Source organism: Pipra filicauda, unplaced genomic scaffold (assembly GCF_003945595.2).
Source record: "Pipra filicauda isolate LSUMZ 115617 unplaced genomic scaffold, ASM394559v2 scaffold196_size3971931_pilon, whole genome shotgun sequence".
Classification (NCBI taxonomy): domain Eukaryota; kingdom Metazoa; phylum Chordata; class Aves; order Passeriformes; family Pipridae; genus Pipra; species Pipra filicauda.
In genome coordinates, this window is record NW_024104305.1 from 1,876,059 (window position 1) to 1,898,624 (window position 22,566).

At 40.3% G+C, this 22,566-nt stretch overlaps 1 protein-coding gene across 3 annotated transcripts; it reads left to right on the forward strand.

The window, feature by feature from the left end:
* Nucleotides 1–3,247: 3,247 nt before the first annotated feature.
* Nucleotides 3,248–21,551, forward strand: TMEM192 (transmembrane protein 192). Of its 3 annotated transcripts, XM_027745762.2 has the most exons (7): nucleotides 3,273–3,309; nucleotides 4,222–4,333; nucleotides 6,064–6,210; nucleotides 11,443–11,707; nucleotides 13,593–13,727; nucleotides 17,479–17,581; nucleotides 19,933–21,551. In XM_027745762.2, exons 2-7 carry the CDS (start codon nucleotides 4,331–4,333, stop codon nucleotides 20,054–20,056), a joined length of 777 nt encoding a protein of 258 aa, XP_027601563.1. In that variant the 5' UTR covers nucleotides 3,273–3,309; nucleotides 4,222–4,330; the 3' UTR covers nucleotides 20,057–21,551. The 3 variants fall into 3 exon arrangements, with proteins under 3 accessions (XP_027601562.1, XP_027601563.1, XP_039236395.1); XM_027745761.2 differs by lacking the exon at nucleotides 4,222–4,333 and having other exon boundaries at nucleotides 3,248–3,309; XM_039380461.1 differs by lacking the exon at nucleotides 3,273–3,309 and having other exon boundaries at nucleotides 3,602–4,333.
* The last annotated feature ends 1,015 nt before the right edge of the window (nucleotides 21,552–22,566 follow it).

Consider the following 22,566-nt stretch of genomic DNA (forward strand, 5'->3'; position numbering starts at 1 on the left):
CAATGTTTACAGTTATATATAAAATGATACAAATTCAAATGAGTGCTAATAAATGTAAACTTACTGTGACTTTAGGATTCTAAAATTATACTTAGAAGAATTTATTCTTTTGAATTTATCCTAAACACTGGTCTAATGGCATGTCTCACACACACTCCATGTATGTATGCAAAACATCGAATAGAGGTGTTTTTATGTGTACAGCACCTTGCAGTAATGGATTATACATTAGACCAAATTTCTAAAGCTCTGAATAAACAGACATTATTACAAAATTATCTTTGAACAAGCACAGAGAAATGGCAACTACTTAGCAGCAATTGTGTTCACTTTTTAAATAGTACACTGCTGATACAATGCATTGCATATCTGAAGAAACAGGCTAAAACCAAGATTACAACTAGCATATAGTATTTTATGGAGACAGGCAGCAGGACGAGGAGTACTTCCTCAACTTAAATTATTATGCTAATAAAAAAACATAGTTACTCGAACTTGCATATCCAAGTGATGAAACAAGTCCCTGGTTCTTAACACTTTGAACAACTGTTCTAAATTGCTTCATTTTTTTAACCTTTTTCCCCTCTACTGTTTCCCCTCAAATATCATTCTTGACAAATTCAGAACCCAAATCCCTCTGATTAAAGGACAAAAAACACATGTGCATTCCTAAGCATGCATGTAAGCAAGCCAACAAAATGTGATGAGAAATAAATGTGTTGGTGGTCATAAATGAAAACAATAGCAGCTAAGCAACATAAGATGATATGTGACTTTTTGTGAAAGACTTTTTTTTTTTGTTGCTTTTTTTATTTGTTTCTTAAAAAATATAATGCTATTTTAATTATTTTAAAAATAAATGGCTATAAAATATTTTTAATCAATATAAATGTATTTGTATTTAAAAAAATATTCTTACAACTGTCAGTAGTTGGCACTGTTATTAGCTTCTTGGCTGTGAGACTAGGCACAACACACTGCACACTAGCATTTCTGGTTATTCCAGAACAGAAATGTTAACCAGGACACAGACATTCTTGCTCCTTCCAAAACAAGCATGCTTTTCAAGCTCAGCAAAAGCTCAGGCAAAGGTCCTGTGCAAATAAGTTGTATAGTTATACAAAGGAAAGGGAAATTCTGGTGGTCACACAGCATCTTCATAAAAATTGCACAATCAAGTTGAAGACTGATCTGTTGAACCCTTAATCTTTGATGGTTATTAGATCTGTGTAGGTGTCAAGCACACCTGCTAAGCTGCCTATTTGGCAAGACAGAACACCTTACAACAGTAATGCTTGAACAGCTTGAACAGATTACTTGAACAGCAACCAGTGAATTGAGGCCTCATTTCACTGTCACTGAAAACTTTTGTCCCCTGTTTGCTGATCAGTAGTACTTGTGTTCTTGTCAGGAAGGAAAGAAAGAGGCAGTGCAATAAGGAAGAGGAAAAATGAACATTTAGGCTAAGAAACTGGAACAGAGCATGCTTTTATCACAGGAGCTAGACTTTACCTTACTGAAACCAGCAAGTTTAAGGCTTGTTTTTCATAGTTGTCCAGTTCGTTTAATGTGTGTATCTGTGTAAAACAAGAACAAATGAATGCAAGTGATGAACGTAAATGCTTTGGGTGGGAGCTTTCAATTTGGGTATTTTTTCTACAAAAAGATACCCAAGAAAAGTCACAGAAACTGAGATCGAAAACTCGGAACAGCCTGAAGAAGCTCATACCTCAAGAGCAGTTTTCACCCCTTGGCACTTCTACATGTTTTCAAGAAAGGCAGAGCTATGGCAGCTGTTCAGGGTGACAATCCTGGCTTCTCTTAAATAGTACCCAAAGAACAATTACAACCTGGAGAGAATACAATTTTTCTGTCTTTCAAACCCCCATTACAGCTTTGATCCTTTTCAGTATCCTCACTAACATTAGCTCAAGGTTCAAGGTTGTTCAAATAGAATAGAAGGTTAAGAAATATTAGCAGATGAACAGAGAACTTGACAGATAATAAAAATGATGCTTTGGAAACTCATACTTTACACATGCTTTAACAGTGTGTCATTCTGATCCTTCACATTTCAGAAATGATACAGCTGAAAAAGGTTAGATACGCTAACAAAGATTACCAAAGACTAACCAAGTGCAACTAATTGGTCAAGGAGTATCCAGAACACAAAAGGTTGTCACAGAATCACAGAATCCACTAGGTTGGAAAAGACCTCTGAGATCATCGAGTCCAACCTATGACTTAACACCACCTTGTCAACTAGACCACGGCACTAAGTGCCACATCCAGTCTTTTCTTAAACATCTCCAAGGAGGGTGACTCCACCACCTCCCTGAGCAGCCCGTTTCAATGCCCAGTCACTCCCTCTGTAAAGAACTTCTTCCTAATGCCTAACCTAAACCTCCCCTGGCACAGCTTAAGATCATGCCCTCTTGTCCTACTGCTGGTTGCCTGGGAGAAGAGACCGACCCCCACCTGACTACAACCTCTTTTCAGGGAGTTGTAGGGAGATCCTTAAAGTGAGATCCATAAAATGAGTAGTCTGGACACTGTGAGTGGCCACAGTCTGTCTCAGTGTGAGCACAAAGGCTTATAAAATGAAAGTAGCAAGGGCAAGTTTTAAAGAAAATGTGTTTCTTCACAAAATATACAACTGGGGCAGAAATATCTTTGAAAACTTATGAAGTGCCTTGTGCACACTAAAACCGTCCGTGATCAGAAGGGGCAACCAGACACGTTCACAGATAAGACATCCACATTATATAATAATAATTAGCTGCGTAGACTCCATCTTTTCCTCAAGAAGTCCCTGCAAGACAAATTGGAGGTGGGAAAATACTCCGCCCAGCAAGCTGACAGCAGCACCACGCTGTGTTTACCCCCGCATTTTCGCCAGCCATCTGCTGCTGGTGTACTTTCCCCACCCGAGCCACTGGCCCCGCGGGGACACCATCCTGGAGCCTGCTGTAACTAGTCCCCGGTTTAAATCAGTGCTGGACCGAGTCCCCGGTTTAAATCGAGAGCGCTGGACCGAGCATCGCCACGAGAGCGGGAGGCTGCCCAGGGCAGGCCGAGGAGCCCCCACCGCGCCAGGCTGACCCTCAGCCCCGCCCGCGGGAGAGGCCCCTCAGCCGGCAGCGGCGGCGGCCCCGCCTCGGGGCGGAGCCGGGCACGCCCCGCGCCCAATGGTGGCGGGGAGCTCACGGCGGGAGGGGCGGGGGCGCCGATTAAGCGCCGCCGGGGCGGCGGAGGCGGGAGGGGGAGATGGCGCTGACGGCGGGGAGGCGGCGGCAGGACCTGGACAACGTGAGCGTGGGCGGGCGGGCGGGAGCGGGGTCGCGGCCGCGGGGGTCCCGGCGGTCCCGGCTGGGCTACGCGTGGGCGCTGCCGGGAGAGCGCCTCATATTCTGTACCGTCTCTTCCTTCCGCTTCTTCTTGCTGTTTTCCGTCCTGAGCGCCCAAGGCTTTATCTGCTTCTTCCGGGGGAATCCGCCGGCCCAGGCGCTTCCCAGGTGCCCTTTCAGAAGTGAGGAGGCCGCTGGGCCTCTCACTCTCCGCGCTGCCCTTCCCTGGCCGGGCTTGAGGTACCCCCGAGGCATTTGGGCCTGGGGTTGTTTCTAATCGAGATTATTAATCTCTGATCGAGGCTACTCCTGTAGCTCCTTCAGTATTTCTGGGTTATTTTATTCTCAGACGGATCCTGTCAGCGCAGTCTCTGGTTTATGTGCTGTGCGGTGGCATGGCCACGGCGTTCTTCTGTTTATTTGGGTGTTTTCCGCCGCCCCAGCTGGAAGCCTGCGCGGGCAAAGCTTGCTGGCTGCGGCTTGTTCCTGCCTGCGGCTTGTTCCTGCCTGCCCTCCTCCTTCTCCTGGTGCTGGGCTGCTGCGGAGGTGGTCACATGCTGCAAGTGGATCAGGGAGCCAAGAGGCTGAAGCCTTAACCTGTGCTCATGACAACAGTAATGCCTAACAGAAGTCCGTTTTTAAGGCGTTTTGGCTTTTGGCAGCAGTGGTTTGGCTCATCTTAATTAAATGAAACCTGTGTTTGCTCTTGTTAGGATGCTTACTAGATTTTAATCTAGTAACATCTTAATGTTGCATTGACTGCATGGGTTTATCATCTCCTATGCTTTAATTCACCTTCTCCCTATGTTGTCTGTAATAATATCTACTCAAGGAGTTTGTCATCCAGTGCTTCCTAACGCTAGCTGTATTTCAGGGTGCAAAGATGGATTGTAGCCAGTCTTGCAGAAAGTAACATGGTCATACATGTTGTGATAAACCTTTGTCTGTGAAGGAGTGCCCTGATCTGTCATGGTATTGCAGAAATGGTGAGTTCATTTGTTCCCATGAGACAAAGGATATTGTCCTAAGGAGAATTGCTGTCTTTGTGGGAGATGCGAAGTGTTAACCCTGCTATTAATTCTGTGATTGTAGAATCATGGAATGGTTTGGGTTACAAGGGTCTTTAAAGTTCTAGTTCCAAACCCCCCTGCCATGGTCAGGGACACCTTCCACTAGACCAGGTTACTCTAAGCCCTGTCCAGCCTGGCCTTGAACACTTCCAGGAATGGGGCATCAATAGCTTCACAAGAGAAGTGCCATTTTTAAATATCTAGGTCTGCAGTAAAATGTCATCTTACCAGGCAGGTATTTCAGCAAGGGTCACTTACAGTCAAAGGCTAGGCTAATTAAAAGGTATCAAATAGGTGAGGAAGGTCTCTTCGTGCTCCTGTGTGGTAGAGGAAGTGTGATATTTGTGGTTCTGTAATAAAACTGATTGTTAAATGAAATAACTCTTGATGACTCATTCCTTTGCTGTAGGCAGCTGTCTGTAGGTGAAATAACACTGGGGGCCAATCTATATTGTCCTCATTAACATGAACTATAAACCTAGGTCTAATCCCAAAACTTGCTTATCCCTCTCTTCTTGTGCTAGTTTAGAAGAATGCCGTGCATCGTTTGTCTTGAGGCTTATGCTGCTTTCTCCTATTGCAAAGAGAAGTCGTGGGTTTAAAAACAGGAAATAGCCTCGTGAATCCTAGCATGTCTCTAAGCCATCAGAAGTCTGGAGTGGGGTGGGGTCTGCCCTTGTCATGTTGCTCTAGGCTATGGTTGGTATCAGTCAGGAGAAGAGCAGTCAAAACTTGAGTGGAAATCTTGAGCTGCCTTATCTTTTGAAGCAAGCAAGTCATAGCTTGGGACTTAACAGGATGCTAGGAAGGAAACTTGCAGTTTTGCCGTTCATAATGGCTGTGTATGTTTCACTTAAGATGTATTGAATGACTGTGTCCTGGCCTGGAAGGAGCAGAGGTGCATAGCACTGGAGCAAGTTCCTTTTCCAAGGTTTTTCCCTCCACTCATCTTCTACTTAGTAAAAGGTACTTCTGGAAACTTATGTAGCTAAAACGTCTGAGCTTAATGTGGAGTCAAAGACCTATTACTTACACCAGCATGTCAAGTATGGGCTGCATTCTCTCTAGTGTAAGCTGAGAATGCCTTGCTCAGCACTTGGTAGCATCTTCTTTCTTCTGTGAAAGAAAATGCTTTCCTACTGTTTCCTTCTTGCCTGAGTGCAGTTCTAACTAATGCTGCAGTCATTTAGACATGTCAGTAGTGTCAGTGGCTGAATCCCTCAAAACTGTTACTGTTACACTGCAGCTTTGTTATTGCCTCCAGCTGTAGTTGGACAGGAGTAAGAATAACAAGGAGTTTCGCAGTACCTGTATAAAGTATGTGAGAGACACTTTAATCATCGCTTTTCCTACTTTTTTATATAAATATGCTAGTACTTGTGGCATCTCTCAGGACTGCTCAGATACTCATAATACGTTTTAAAACCTAAAATCCCTGAAGGCCCAGGGTGATACTGGGAGGTAGGTTACTGTTGGATTCCTCAGAGATGAGAGCTTACCTAGAACTTAAGAGCTTGTCTCAAGATATTGACCTAGTGGGGTGGTTTTCCCACAAAGCTTGATTTACTAACAGAAGATTGCTAAACCTTTGTACTTTACTTTTAGAGCTTACCGATTGATATTCTTTCCCCCCCCTTCTGTTCCAGGGTTCCTTGGAAATAACACAGAGTTTGGAAGATGATCCTCTACTGGATGCGCCACTCATTTCGTCTCACACATTACATTCCCAACTGAGGCCAAGATTTCATGCTATCCCAGCAGTTCTCCTTGCCAATTTCCTGTTGCTAATACATGTAAGTTTAAGAAGCATGATTTCCTTAAGAAAACTTGCTATCTCTGTTCTGAATTCTACTGTTCATGTAACAGAATTCTCCAGGGGTTTGCATGTGCTGTTCTTCTAAACCAGTGAAGTCCCATTTGCCAATGAATTTTGATAATGTGTGTGCTACTGGATAGTTGCTGCCTTCTCATTCTGATTGTTGGTGCTAACATGCTGTGACACATCTTGTTAGGTGGAGAAGCACTTCAAACAGTAGTTTTTCTATGCTGTTGGAAATGTACTTTAAAAATAATATTACTACTGTAGAAGTGCTATACTAGTTATAGAGGGCTAAGATAGTTTTGATGCCGTATCTTCTGAGGCTGAACTTAATTTCAGAAGAAGGTATTTCTTATGGTAACTAAACAAGTAAAGTTGGACTTGCTTATGAGGGGTTGCATGGTAGAGATAGAGGTGTGGATGGAGAGAGAAAGGAATCCAAATGTTACTTCCTCCTCTCACTTCTGGAGGTTAAGGGCAAGAAGCACAGATACTGAACAGTATGCAGGCCTTTGAGGCTGGTAGACAGAAGCAGAGAGATCCTTGCCTAATAGTGTGTTTATCCTTGATAAGCTGCAGAGGCTTATTGTTGCCTATGTGTGGCAACCAAACATGAAGAAGGTAGGCTGAAGAGGTCTGATCCTAAGATCTAACTGAAATGGTACTCGCATGGTGTAAGGACTTAAAGAGCACAGTTGCTTGTCTCAAACACTGCTAAGGGCACAGAAGGATTTTGCCATGAGATAAGCACAGAATGGAGCAACAGGATGCTATTAACTCCAAGCCTGACAGAAATGAGATGTGGTTAGCACATCTTGGGTGATGCATCCAGACAAAACTTCCTACTGTGGCAAACTGTGTAAAGCAACTGCTTGTACATGTGTCACTGGTCAAACAAAGATCACACTTGGTTATGGAACAGATGGCATCTGTGACTACCAAAGCCCCCCTGCCCCCTGAATATGCCTCTGTGGGTACCTGGAACTTGGACTGTAACTTAAGCCACTGTGACAGGAACTTGAGATAAGATAAAGGTGGTACTATTGTCTTAGTGTTATCTCAGACCTAGGGGGAGGTTAACAAAGTTGGGGGACAAGAATGTATCATTGATAATGGACATAAAGAATGTGGAATTTATGGGCCACAAGGAAAGCCAAATCAGTGACTGCTGAAATTGGCTTGGACTGGATAAAGGATAATTCCTTTTAATCCCCTTTTAAAAGGGGGAGATTGTGACCACTGACCACAACCCACTGACTCAAGAGAAGAGAGACTGGACATGTGGTCTAATTAGCATTAGAAGTGAGGGAATCATTTAACCAATAGAATATAAGAGAGCAATGAGCATTAATTTCTTTTTTGTAAAAATGTATAAATAGTGAAAATTTTTAAATTACCTTGGGAGCCTCCCACCACTGAGAAGTCCAGAGTGAAGAAGGACTGCTGCTGGATCCACAGGTGGTGATTATCTTCTATTTAATGTATCTCTCTCTCTCTCCTCCTCTCTTCTATTTCTTTCTATCTCTCTACCTCACATTTTATTGTTAGATAAAATCTATCCTATTAACTTCAACATATGGTCTCATTTTCACCTTAATTTAGGCAGAGGCATCTCTCAATAACACATAACTCTTAGGGACATGGATTAGTGGTGGACTTAACGATCTTAAAGGTCTCTTGCAAACTAAATAATTCTATGATTGTATAATGCCACCGACAATGACCTGAAGGTAAAGCCGGAAAGTGCACAGGACATGTACATATGTGTCACTAGCTATTTTAGAGCTTCATTTCATCTCAAACAAAAAATGCAGTGCTCAGTGCTCTTCAAAACATACACTCTTGCCAGAACTTTAAAAGCATATACCAACCTCTAAGGTCTCTTTTTGGGCAGCTGCATGAAGCTGTTCAATATGCCCCAGCCTTCTAATTTTGGGAGTAAGTGTTTGTAGGCCTCGTGGTAGTATCAAGAAATGCCCCTCTGTCTGTCAAGTAGACTTAAGAAAGACTTCTGCTGTTCTGCAGAACAGACTACCAAAATTCCCAGTGGAAACCATGTATCTAGCCTTATTCTATTCCCCTGCCAGACAAATTCTGGTGCCCTTGAACTCTGTAGTAAATATTTTTCTGCCTAGCCTTGGGGATTTACCATCTGCTACCATAACTGATGCAGCCAAATGTCAGGATTGTAGGAAACTCCTTCCTCTTCTGACTCCACCTCTTCCTCTCCTGCAAATGATGAGAAGTGTGGGGAGGGGAAGAGGGAAAACTACTGAGGGATCTGTCAGCACACACTTTTCCAGGAAGAGTCTTGCTGCTGTTGCTGAAACTGCTGCAATGACCACTTGGTCCTTGGAGCAGAATGGAGAAGGATCCTTTTCTGTTGGTGAAATACAGCTTTATAATTGTCACCTGAAGTGGCGCTGTCTTTCTTACTCTAAAAATGGATGGGGAAAACAAGCATATTGGATTTTCTTCCCCTGTGCTTCTGCAAATGTGCACAAATCTTGCGGAATGCGGAGATGCCAGCTTAGGTTCTGATGGTTAGGCCTGCCGAAGGGATGAGTGTCCTGGAGAAGTTAAGCCATTGTAGTATTAAGCAGTAGAATTGTAATGAATCTCTAAAATAATTTGTAAGTAACTTGGAATATTTCTTCTCCACCTTCCTGTGTCAAGAAATGGAGTTAAGTAGCAAAATAGCTGCTTTGGTGCAGCTGCCTAATTACGCACAATTCTGGAGTGTGTGGGTAGGCCATGCCAGAGTGTGGTAGGGCTGGGTTTTTGAGTGCCTTTCCTTTTGCCAAGCCTTGCTTTTCTGCGGGCTTCTGGCTCCTATCAGGAGATTGGAGAGCAATGTGAAGTGTACAGGCTAGAAATAATTTCTTTATGTTAACTCCGTCCTTCCCTAATCCCTTCTGTGTATGCACATACACAAAACTGAACTTTAAATACTACTCTTTATAAGAATAACTTTTTGTATGTAAAATTCCTTTGTGTTGAGTTGAAACACCTGTTATTGGACTGCCCTAAAATGGAAGCAAAACATACTTAATAAATACCACTCTTCCAGCCAGCTACCCGTTTCCTCTTGTATGCGTTGCTATAGTAGGTTAGTAGCAATGCACTGCTAGGTCATTCCTGCTTGCATCAGTTTAATGTAGCCATTTTCTCTACTGAAATATATTCCTAACTCCTGGAAGGAATAGAACTAAATATGTTACTGTTGAAAAATGGCAAACCAAACAGTAAATGGACCAAATAAAACATCTGAATTATTCTTAATTTTGTAAGAAAAGGAGGTGGTAAAATAATAGATTAAACAAACATTTTGTTGGTAAGCCTTCCTCTTAATTAACTACTTAACCTGGTTACTTAACCCATCTCAAGGTAACTTGGTATTTAATTTACATTGGAAATGGTGGTCTTATGGATAATGTAGGGCACATTCCTGTTTTATTTTGTCTGGGTTTTTTTTTTTTCCTCTCACCTTTTATCCTGTTTGTCCTCTATAATGTCTCTTTTAGGTATTGATGACTGTGTGAAAATTATTTCCCCTTCTTCCTCCCTCCCCAGTTACCTAACTCTGGCCACAATCAGAGGGAGCTAAGGGCAGTTTGTATCAAAAGTAATTTAGTGGTTTTGAAAAGTTAATTTCCATGAAGAGTGTTGCTTGAAAAACTACAAAAATACGAAAAATAAGTTCAAGAGAGTGGAAAGGTCTACAACTTCCTCATGAGGGGAAGAGGAGGAGCGCTGTTCTCTTCTCTGTGATGACCCATGACAGGACCTGAGGGAATGGCCTGAAGTTGTGTCAGAGGAGGTTTGGGTTGGATGTTAAAAAGATGTGGTTCAGTCACAGGGTGGTTGGACACTGGAACAGGCTCCCCAGGGAAATGGTCACAGCACATGGTGTGACTCTTGGGGATGGTCCCTGTGCAGGGCTAAGGGTTGGACTCTGTAATTCTTGTGGGTTCCTTCCAACTCAGCATATTCTATGATCTGTGAAAGGGACTGGTGGGATCTTAGATATTCGTAGAATTAAGTATGGAAATGAAGGTAGCGAATGAAAATCAGATATTTTGCTCTATCTTCGATTCTGATGTGCTGTTTTTGTCAGTTATGAGATGCAGAGCATCTGATACTTTTTTAAGCCAAGTATATTAGAGGTGTTAGACTTTTTCAGACTTGAGGGTTTTTTTATTTTTGTCCCTGGAAGCTCTCAATTTACTTCTGTAATGGTGGGATTTGCTTTTGTTTACAGTTCTGTTTTAAAAATATTCCTGTTCTGTAGAGTGAACCAGGATGAGAAAGTATAATATTTTCTTTTTCGCTGAATGAACACAGTAGGGAAAACATTTTTTATTACAAAAATATCTCTAAATATTAAAACCCCATGTGTATACATATACCACAGGTAATGTGCATCCAAAACTTTGCTTCTAGTTGGCATAAAGGTTGCTCATGCTCACTGCTGATGCTGAAAATTTCTAGAGAAGTCTAGAAGACAGGGAAAGTTATGGCATAGTGGCACTAGTCTGAAAGGATAAGTATATATACAATCTGACTGTCAATCTGTCTGGTTATTCTGACATAAGTAAAAAAGGAAAATGAAAATATCTGATGGCAAATATACTAAAGAATGATTACCACCTGACAAAGGTGCCTACCTGGTGTTAATAATTCAGTTTTTAAGTTACTATGAGGATTCACTTGTCTAATGTCATAACCTGGAGATGATCTTCAATGACTGTAGTAAAGGGTTGATTTTCACTTAGCTACTGTCAATTTAAAGAAACACAGACTATACCAATAAGACAGGAGGCTGTCTCACAGAGCAGCATCAAGTGTAATTGATTGAGTCTAAAAAGATGTGATTTTTCTTTTGAAGAGTATAAATCAAGTACCCCTTAAAGTAAAAAGACATAGTAAAGAGGGTCCAGAAATTAAATAAGTTCACTATGAAGGAAAGACTTGGAGAACAGTGAAATTCCAGGAAGACTGATGATTGTCATCTCTGTTCTGCTGGACACTGGCTTTTCAGTCTGCACTAGGTTCCCAGAGTGACATATAGTGGTTGTAGAAGTGTCTAGTGTTTTATATGTTATCTCTAATAAAATCAATTCAGAAAGTAATGCATAATGAATAAACTACATAATCATGTATATAGCTAAGTGTTGACTTTTATCTCTCTTCCTTTCTCTTCCAGGTTGCTTTTGTTGTTCTAGCATTTTTAGCAGCTATGTTTTGTTCTTACCCCAATCCAAATCAAGATAAGTGCCCTGGAAACTACACTCACCCACTTAAAGTGCAGACTGTCATAATAATTGCAAAAGTAATTCTGTGGATTCTGCATGTGTTTTTTGAACGCTATGTCCAGCACCACCATAGTCAAGTCAGAAGAAGAGGTTACTTTGCAATATACCGATCAACAAAGCATCTAAAAAGGCTTCCACTGCTCATACACTCCACAGGTGAAGTTGTTTTTTGTTCTAAAGCCCTAAACTGTGAAGCAGTAAAAGACTGAACAGTTTATATATGATTGTATATTATGTATTATGAACTTCTAAAAACCTGCCTACGAGCACTTACGAACCTCCTTTGACCGAGCTTTCTGGCCTGCCAGATGCATGTTGTAAAGAACTCTTTGTAGTGGAAAAATGCTCAGGAGTGTGAAGTTGAGTAAAACCTTTAGTCATTAGCATTTAGTCTTCAGCTGTAAAATATTCAGGTCTGTTTGACTGCTAGTGATCTTGATTTGCATATTCATTTGTCTATTTGGATATGTGGTAAGACTGCTAGTCCTTCCAGGAAGTGTGCTGCTCTTCTCTTTTCACGCTCAGCAATTCACATAGAAACAGATGAATTCCTGTTGCTCAACAGCTGTCTGAAATCAGTAAAATAAGCAATTTTCCTATCTTGAGTAGGGCTATGTGTGACATGCAGCTCTATTTCTGACTGCCTTTCTATGGACAAAAGGTGGTGTATGGGAGTGATTTAACTCTAAGTTACATCACTGGCCAGTGGAGCTGAAAAGTATTGGTGCAAGTAGCTGGTGTAACCTTTCTAGAAGCTGGCTGAACAAATCTAAAATCCATCTAACTTGAGGGGTTTATTCACATAAATAGCAGTGGAAAAGGGACCAGTAATGGCTTTTACAGTATTTTTGCCACTTAAAGTCTCACCTCCCTTCTGTAAAGCTTCTGAATAACTGGAGTAGACTTTTTGCACCAGAATTGATAAGTCAAATGGTCCTGCTCTATATATAAACCTAGCTTTTTTTTCCACACAGTCACTAAAAGAGCTAGTCAGCTTGATGAATGTGCAAAACTTCAGGCTCTGACCACTAGATAGAGCTCTGAAGATGAAGAATTGTTTGAAGTGCAGAGACAAAATCAGGCTACAGCAGGCTTAATGATGTAAAAGACTGTTTCCACCTATTGCAGTGTAATTCAGAATACTTAGCCCTGTTTTAGATGGAGCTCACTTCTCCCCTACTAGACAAACTCTGGGCATGTGTGAATGTTCAGGTGCAATCAGGTGTGTGCTGTAGGATTTTGGTAGAGATCATCTGTATTTCAGAAAGTAGATAACTCCATTACTGCAAGCGTCCTGTGTGGTAATCACTGCCAATACCACTTCCATCCTGACAGTTCAGTTGCCTGACACAGTATGAAAGAGAACTGCACTGTTCCCTAGCTACATTAATGGTCTTGATAAATTTAGTTCCTTATCCAGACACTGGTTATAGCATTTCTACAGGAAAAGGACATTCCAAACTCAGTATCAGAAAAGAGGGTGTGTAAAGAATTAAAAATGCTTTTTAGGTCTGTAACTCTATTTGTTCTCCTTGACTAACTGTGCTCATTTCAATTAAACTTTCAGTAACTTGCAAGTATTAAAATAATAGCTAGACAAGTGGAAGCCTGTGCAAGTGAGGAAGGTATTTAGTTTTTGTTTTGCTCTGTTAGCCTCACTAATATGACCTCTTAGAAATTGAAAGAATAAGATGGATAGCAGCAACAAAGCTAGAAACTGTTTAAGCCCATATATGTATGTTAAGTATTTCTAGTGTTTCTTCCACTCATTTTTTTAAGCCAGAAAAATCTATAAGAAAACTTATAATTCTCTACCATTACAGTGAAATGCTGAAATAAAACCTCATTTTGCTGTCAGCAGTTGTAGGCTTGCATCACCTGTGTTAAGGAAATTAACTAAAAGGGCAAGTATGATATGAAATGAAAAAGCATTACTGAAAGATTGCAGCCTAATGCAGATACTGGGGATGAGAAAGTACTAAGTTACTTTCAACAACTGATGAAATTGTTACACCTGTAAAATATAACCTTTGCTTTCTAGGTAATACAGCCCTGCTCTTGATTCTGTCAGTGCAGCATTCCTTTCCTGATCACAGTAAAGTGTACCTGTATCTTATCCTGGGAGTCCTGGGCCTGGAGCTGATTAGCTCCCTCACATGCTTAGTGATTTACACAGGTGAGAGAGGCAAGTTTTGCTTTCTTGAGACTTATTATTATAGCTGATATTCAAGTGTTATGTTTGCCCTCACAGTAGTTCACTTGGGGTACCCCAAGACATTTAACTGCCATTATAAATAACAGAATGATTGTGTGCTTGTAGAAGAACTAAGACAAATTCAAAACAAATAGGAAGGTTGTCAGGCTTGATTTGGTTCCAAGTGCTGCTAAATGAAAGCTCCATGTTATCTCAGAGCTGTTAATCCAGCGAAGTGGCAATGAATGCCTAATTGTTTCAAAAACTGTCCTGTGAACAGGTTTTTCTCATATGCATGCACCACAAGCTATGAAGGAGTAAGAGCTAGCTGGATTTGTCAGAACTGCTTCTGTGATTTCCATATGGGACTTGCGTACCTGGTAGTGTGATTATGCCTTATCCAGCCTTTTTGTCCTTCCCTGGTCCCATCCTCTTTGTCACTAAAATGGAGGATTCTTTGAAATGAATGTTTATAAAACATGGCTATTGAAAGCTGTAATTTATATTAAAATAAGATACTGGTTCATAAAACTGAGGCTTTGCTTTGTGCTACCACTGTAAGTTACACCAAACCTAAAGCAGATAACCTTACAAACCAACAAAGATTCGATTAACCTCTTTCCATTAAACCATTGCAGAACTACCTAAAATGTTGGTAAATAAATGCTTGAAAGAAAATTTTGGTATGTATGTGGTAATGTAATAGCACACAGAGAAATACTGCCGAGGAGCTTGCTCACCTAGGAAATAAAATCTATTCTTGACTCCCTTGCAACAGCATCAAAAATGGACCAAGAAATAAGGTCCCAGCTCTAAACTACATCCTCCTCTTACAACTATGCAGAGGGCCTGAATGCTGTAGGCTTGTCAGGCTTTCCCCTGAATGAGCCAGCTGGCTCAAGTAGACTAACTGTCCTCTGGAGAAATAAAGGCAAGGATGAGGGAACACAAACATGGCAGTCCTAGGAAACTATTCCAAGAATGCTAGAGATCATCCCTTCTTTGCATATGCATACTTACTTTCCTGGGAAACTCAGGAAATAAGAGATAAAATGGTGAAACTTTAATAGAACGTCAGGAATTTCAGTGAAATGCTATTTCTAGCCCTGAGGCCTCCTGGAGCTCAAAGAGCTACATTGTGTGTCTCTTACCTTGGCTGAAAAGGATAAGAAAGTGCTAGAAAATTGACCTTCATAGTGGTAAGATCTGAGCCTGGACTTCTGTAAAAACTCTCAAACTATCTGCTTATTTGTCACCCAAAGGGTCTTGTTTCCTAATTTGTACTCTACCAGTTCCTGTGATCATCAGATTCATTAACCAATGTATACAAGGATGTTGTTGGGTGCAATGTTTTGCTTTCTAGCTGAAGGAGGCTTGAAGAAGGGTTCAGTGAATCCTGGAACCAAGGGAGAGAAGGGACAGAGCTGCATTGCTAGGAAGAAGTAAGGCAATGTCTTTTAGTAACAGCTGCCTTATCTCCTGAGCAGCCCCAAAACAACAGTCTGATTCACTCTCTGAAACTTGGTGTACAAAGCTAGAGTTAATTTTTATGTAACTTAACACTTTCCTCAAGGTGAGGAAGACCTCCAGTCACCCTAGATTGCCTTTTCCATTGGGTAGTATACCTTGTTTTCCGTTTTCCATCCCAAAGCTTGAGCTAAGCTAAGAGACTGCTTGCACGTCTGTCTTGTGTATAGTGCTGGTTTTTAAGGTTTTTCAATATTTTAATATAAAAATTAAGCTGTATTGGAGCAAAACAAATGTGTGGCCAATTTTTAAAATACCTTGAGAATCTGTAGTAATAGTGACATTCACATGGGTTTTCCTCTCGCAAACAGAGTATGTGACTGGGTGGAAGCATGAAGCTTCTTTAGTAGGACAGTTTTTTAAGGGCAGCCCTCTGGTTAGGCTTGGGATTCCCCTCTTCAAGGCAAGCACTTAGCAGATACTACTTACTGTTAAGATAGTATCAGCTATTGTAGCTGAGCAACAAGGGGAAAATTAACACTAAAAATAACTATTTTTTGTGTTAGTATGTTACTGCTAAATATTGGAGAGAAGGTAGCACCAGTTCATACATTGTTTCTTCACAGTGAAATAGTTATTTCTTAACTATGAGACATAAATACTTGTCTGCAGAAGTTTCATATACCTGATTTACTATCTTTTAAATATTACTGTCTAAAAAGTCAGGAATACCTGACTGTAATTCTAGACATTTCCTCTTGCTTTTTGGAGCTATTTTAGGAATTGTATGATACCCAGTGTCCTGTGTAGTACTACTGCCTTTCTTAAGAGGCATCTCCATGCAGCAGTGTGTGTGTATAGAGCTGTAAATGCAGAGGCAGGGACTCAGAAATTTACAAGGAATTGCTGTGATTGACCTATAACAGGCTCGACATATATAAATTGCTCAAGTGAGGTAAAAGTGCACAGAATGAAGTATGATACAGAAAGCTCTAAATGTCAGCTTACTATTCTAAGTTTTTTACTGCTAGGATAGGGAGTCAAGCTTTAAAAGATTTACTAAATTTATGTATTTAATTACTTTCTCACATACTTCTAATATCACTTGAATAAAAGACTAACATTCCCACAAACAACACATGTTAAGAATTCCACATCCATTCCTTTGTGGTTTTATTTGTAGAGAAATACCATCATAGAAATAACTAACCTTTGAGCCTAACTTGTAGTTAACCTCTGGAGGGTCTTAGCATTGTTTTAGCAGGGTGGCCTGTAATAAACCCCTCATGGTACTGATTTGTAAGGACAGTCCTCCTCTGCTGCAGTGGTGTGGATTTCTCCCAGAGCTGGACTGTAATGTTTTTAGTGGCATTAGAGTATTGCTTCGAAAGCAGCCCTAATTGCAGAGTCCTGAAAGCATGCTTTGGATATTTTGATATTTTCTCTGAATCAGGATCTGATATTGAATGACTTTAAATATTTTCAGCTTCCTTTCCAAAATCATGCAGAGGATGCCTACAACTTTTCCCAGCTCTCCCCATCCCACACCTGTTAAATTTAGTCTTAAACTTTATTCACAGGTGCCCAGGAATGACTTCTGGTTTTGATAGCCAGCACTGCAAGGTTCACAATGTGAAGCTGCTCACAGAGCTACTCTGGTTTGAATACTTAGTGGCTTTCTTTTGCAAGTCTGCCCTAGTCTGAGCAGACAGACAAGCTGCTACTTCCTTGCAGGTAGTCTAGTTAAACTAGTACTTTTGGAAGAGCTTAAGCCAGAAGTTCTGACCTAGGTATTAGTAACAAAACTTCTGACAACTTTTTTTATGACATGTTGTTTAATTGACGGCCTGAATTTGGAGACTGAACCTCCGTACCTTCTAAAAGGCAACAAAGGTTTCACTGTCTCTTAGGTGACAGATTAAACTTTGCAGATGTTAAGCAGTATGTTCAAACTTCCCCATTTAAGTCTTCACGGTGATCTTTTAAGCAGCAGGACTGAGGGGAATTAAAAATAAACCAAAGCAACAAATAAACCAATTCAGCATATTATCACTAACTTGTAATCGAAGCCATTCCAGAAATGAGTAGAAATAGATTCTGCTTTTGCTTTCCCTCTTCCTCACTCCTCAGATTCCTTTATTGTCTTTCCATCTCCTATCCTAAGCTAATCTTAGAATCATCTGTTACAGATTTTTATAACTTAGAATCTGGTGATAAAGATTTTTTTCTGGTTGCTTTCCAACTAATTTATAAAGCTTTGTTGCAGTGAAAATAAGCAACTTCAATCGTGCCAAGCCAAGACCTGACATAATTGAAGAAGAAAAGATGTATGCCTACCCTAGTCATGTTACCTCAGAAATTGGATTTAGGTAAGATTTTTCTGTGTTAACTTTGTGCGGGTTCAGACATGGTATATAGGTAACACTATTGTAATTGCATTACTTCATGTAGACTTATGTAGAATCTTACATCTCTCAACTAAGCCAGAGATGGGAATAACAGTTGTGAAGGAAACTGTATGCTTAAGGCTGCCATTTTAGATGCACAGATGAGATACAGCACAGTCTTGTACCTTCTACATAGTAATGTCAATTTACTGTGATACAGAAATCCTCATCCATACAGATGGAGGTGATTTGACTATTTATGGCTGGCTGCATGAATCTTTAATATAAATAACTGTGCTTAATCTGGTTTAGTTAATTTTGTATGGGAGTTGGGGGAAAGATACTGGTGTCTTACACTGTTTAACTTTAAAAGTATGCCTGAAGAAGCCTAGCTGCTTCAACCAGTTTTTTCAGGGAAGGAAATATATTGTGGTCAATTAGTAGACAAAGAAAACTTGACAGCTCTGTTCTGTGCCAGCAGTTGGACATGAGATTCTAGCAATGGATTTGCAATATGTTTTGAGTTTGGGAAGGAACTTTAAAGGTGCAGACGGCACTTAAGGGGTAAAGAAGGTCTCAGTGAGACAGAGAAGCTGTCCAACAGTAACTGAAGCTATCCCAAGCACTGAGACTTATTTTTTGATTGTCCTTTATGTACCTTCCGACTGCTTGAACATCTTCCAGTTGATGAAATCAGTCTGGTGTGACTTAACAAAAACAAGTAATTGAAACTAACATCAGCTTCCATATAAGAATTTAATTAGGAATTTTCTAATACGCTATGACTTGCTTCTATATGTTGTGCCTTGGTGAAAAGTTGAAAGTGCAGAAATGACTAATACTTTGGCATTTCCTCTGGTGTCACAAATGCAGCATGCACGTGCTTTTATGGAACTTGGAAGTAGGTGTCCAGGATACAGGAAGGATTTAGGGTTGTCTTGAATTTTGATACCATGTCTGACTTCCATTTTGATATAAACACCATAGTGATTGCATGGTGGACCTCATTCCTTTCTCATTCAGCTTCTCCCCTGAGAAATTCTCAAATGCCCAGGGAATGAGTCTGCAACAATGAGCAGCTGAGGAAAAGACTCTGATTATTTTTGATTAAGGAGTGTAAACTTCCTGTGAGAACTGATTGAAAAAATGTTATTTTAATTTAGCTCTATACAACTGTGACTCTCTTTCCCTTGAGAGTTAAGGTCTATTGAAAAGTGAATCCTGTCAGCCCTTCAGTTGACCTTGTTAGAAGAATGTTTTTTGAATATCATGACCTCTGCAACCTGAGTTACTACCAAGACATCTTCAGGAGCTTTAAGTTGGGAGTGCATATTACTGGTTAAAGTTGCAAGCTTTCTGTTTACAAAACTTGTGTTCTTTATTTTTTCCAGTTTAACTAAAGTAGATTTTTAATTGGACCTAAGCTTTTTTCCACTTTCGGTATCTTCTTTAGCACTTTCTAAGAACTATGAAAAGGGCAGTGTTCCTCCACAAAAATGCTGCAAGGCTGAGGAGCAACTTTTTAAGCTCTAAGATGCTCATAAGTGTACTAACAAGGCAGATTGCCAAGTCAGCTAGGAAGAAATTATGTGTAAGGAAAGAGTACAATACACTCAGGCATTGATACTTCATCTTGCTGTTTTCTTAAAAATTCTTAATTAGGTTTGATTTGATTAAAAATTCTGTATTTTTATAGACTTTTTTTCTCATTTAACTTGGCTTTATTTAAATGTTGCAATGTTACTATTGAAGTTAAAATGAGGGATATCTGAAAAGTGGATATATTTTAAGGAGGAGGGTAGCAGTGCATAAAGTTGTTGTAGATCTGAAATAGCACAACTTTTGGTACTGATGCTCTTTAGGTAGGGACAGATATCACTGTATATAGTAGCATATCATGTATGGTACTCTAGGTTACTCAAGAGAGTTCTGTCTTAAACAACTTATGATCCCTCACAACTGAACAACAATACTATGCCTGCTCAAAATAAGCATCCTAATGTATGTTTAAAATGTTCCATGGTTCTGAGGACAATTCCAACATGTTGACTGTCTTAGTTTCTTAAACAGTAAGAATCCTCACTCTGAACTGTCTACCAGGAAATATGTAACTTGACTATGTATACGTGGCATGAAGTTTAGCTAAACTTTCTCTTCCTGCCTTCTCATAAAGGTGTTGTAGATTGCCTCTCCCCTCAAAAGTTAGTTGAGCTTGGCATAAGTAAAACTGAGGGAAATGACTTGTTTAAGTAGTGTTTATTAGCTCTGACATTTCACGTGTTAGAAAGCTGCTGGCACTCACTGAAACCCATATTCACTTTTGTAACTTCAAGGGAAAATTCAAGTTTAGAAGAGATAGTTGAGAAGCAAGGAGATGTAATAGAGTATCTTCAGCGACACAATGCACTGCTCAGCAAGAGACTGTTGGCACTAACATCTCAGCAAATCAAAACTTAACAGCATTTGGAAAACTGCTGCTGGAGCTCTGGAGGGAACATGAGGTAATGTAATATCCAGACTGATTTTTACAGATGACTCTTCTTCAATTGTCTTTCACATTTTGAAATAGAAGTTCAGCTGGAAGGATAAGCTCTGCATACACTATAAACCTGTTACAACTGGACACTCTCTTCAAATCATCAGTTCTGGGAAAAAAGTTCTGCAGCTTCAACAATTTTTAATTCCTCATATATTAAAGTTGGACCTGAGTTAACGGTTTAACTTTGCTCAGTTGTTTCTATTATTTTGTACTGCTGTAATCTTTAAGCTTCAAGCTACCAAAGTATTTTACATTTCTAGAACACATATCTGTTCTCTAGAAAAATCTGACTTTGTAAGGGATGTCTTTTCAGTTTCTATTGCTGAAGCTGGGACTAGATATATTATGTCACTGATTCCCATTACTTCCAGTGATAGAGGTGGTGTACTTCACTAATCTGATACAGATACTTTTCTAGATCAGTCTCCTTTTCTCCTTTGTCAAGAAAGTGGGGAAAATTGGTGTCTAATTTAGGATTTAAAAAAAGTAGTGGGTGTCCTAAAATTGCAAATCTCACACATAAGTGTGTGGTACAAAACAATGTCATGATAATTAATTTGAGCAGTTGTTCAGAATTCTGGCTTTAAAACTCTGAGATCTTCAGGGCTCATGCCTTTCCCATTACTAGGAATTTGTGTCAGCTAATAACAAGATTCCTTCTCTGCTGACTGAACTAACTTAATACAAAAATACTTGAGAGTAAGCTTTTTCATTGACTTAGCAACTAATTTATGGTGAATGGGTTTAACAATTCTGTCAGAGATGCCCAAGTTAACGCATACTTGCTCTTTACTTTGGCTCCTCAAAAAAACAGCATCTCGATACAAAAGCTAAAATGGTGTATGTGGGGAAGTGAAAAGCAACAGAAGACAGGTCTTTCAGAACTTGAAGAAACAAAAATTTTTGGTTTTAATTTATGGTGAATAAAGGCTGGTGAAAGAAACCTCTTGTTTTGGGTACTACTTTGTCTACCAATGTAGGCCAAAAATTATTTTAGAAACCAATACCTCTGTGGGAATAGGGTAATCACTAATCAAAAGTGGGAAGAAGACTGTCATTACAGTCGAATATAGGAAAAGAAAATTAATTCATCCTACTTTAGTCTTGGGGTACAACTTCAGAAATACCTGAACTGTGTAGTATGCAACAATTATTGGTGTTGTCTCATTCGAAGGAAAACAGTAAATAGTGGAGGTTTTGCTGCTATCCAATACTAGACTGTTCTCCTTAACTGTTGTTTCTTGAAAATGCAGCCAAGTTTTTATAGTATACATGTAAGGAATAAAAATGTTTGGTTTTAGAACTCAGGTTTTGATGTGATTGTGTTTATCAATTTATATCATTTCTATGAAGAGCAGTAAAATGTGACTGTGAAGTTCATGCACAATAAATGCAACCAAGGAAGAGTGTGAATTCTGTCATTTCTAAGCTCATGTAAATCCGGTTCCAACAGGCAATCTGTGCAGGTTTTTTCTATTACAGTGAAGTTCTCACAGCAGTGTTGGCATTTAAAACGAGCAAAACTAGCCAAACAAAGATAGCTGTGCATTTGTTTCGAAGCTTTGCATTTAGTTTTATTTTCTGTCCTGGGTAATGTTTTTTTCTATCATGCCTCAGATTTTCCCTGCTAACTAGTGTTTCTCTCCAACACAGAGAAATAGGCTACATAGTGTAGCATAACAACTTACTGTATTTTGAGGTAATTTCTCAAATCTTCCACTTCCCTTCCTTGACTGCTTAAAGTAAAATTTCAATCAACCAGTTGTATTGCTTTCTGTGGAACATGGTAGCTGGAAAGCAAAGTGGGGGTTGCTGTGTGAGAACTTTGCCATCTTCTGCCCTTTAATTGTGGCTTTTCATAAGTACACAAATGATAACTCAACAACCACTCACCTCTTGCTCCAGTTTTATATCTTCATCGTAACCCTAACTCTGTCTTGTTTTCTTAGTATCTTTAAGCTTTTTCTTTGAGGTGGCGGTGGGGGTAAGGCTTTTCACATTTGTGTGGGCTCCAGCTAGGAGCTGACCCTCTTTACTGTTCACGCCTCTATACTGTGGCCCTGTTAGAGCTACAGTGAATTGTCCTGTCCTGCTCCAGTAGCTCCTACTTGACAACATGCACAGCTGTGTGTGTCAGTCCCAAGGCCCTTGTCTGCACCTGTGCAGGCCAGCCTTTGCCCTGCTCAGAGGCAGAAATACTCCTCAGCCCCCTGGGTTCCACTGGTGCTGCCTGCCCCGGTGCATGGTGTGGCACTGCTGGGTGCTGCCAGGGGCACCTACCTCCTCCTGCTGGCCAGCCTGCCCTGGCCTGCAGAAGGGGACTGCAGAGCTGCTCAGGAAGACTGTGTGCATTCAGGTGCTTGATGTGCAACATGAAAGGGCTGCTGCTGTGCAAGAGAGATGAAGCTCAGCTGCGACCTTGCTCAGT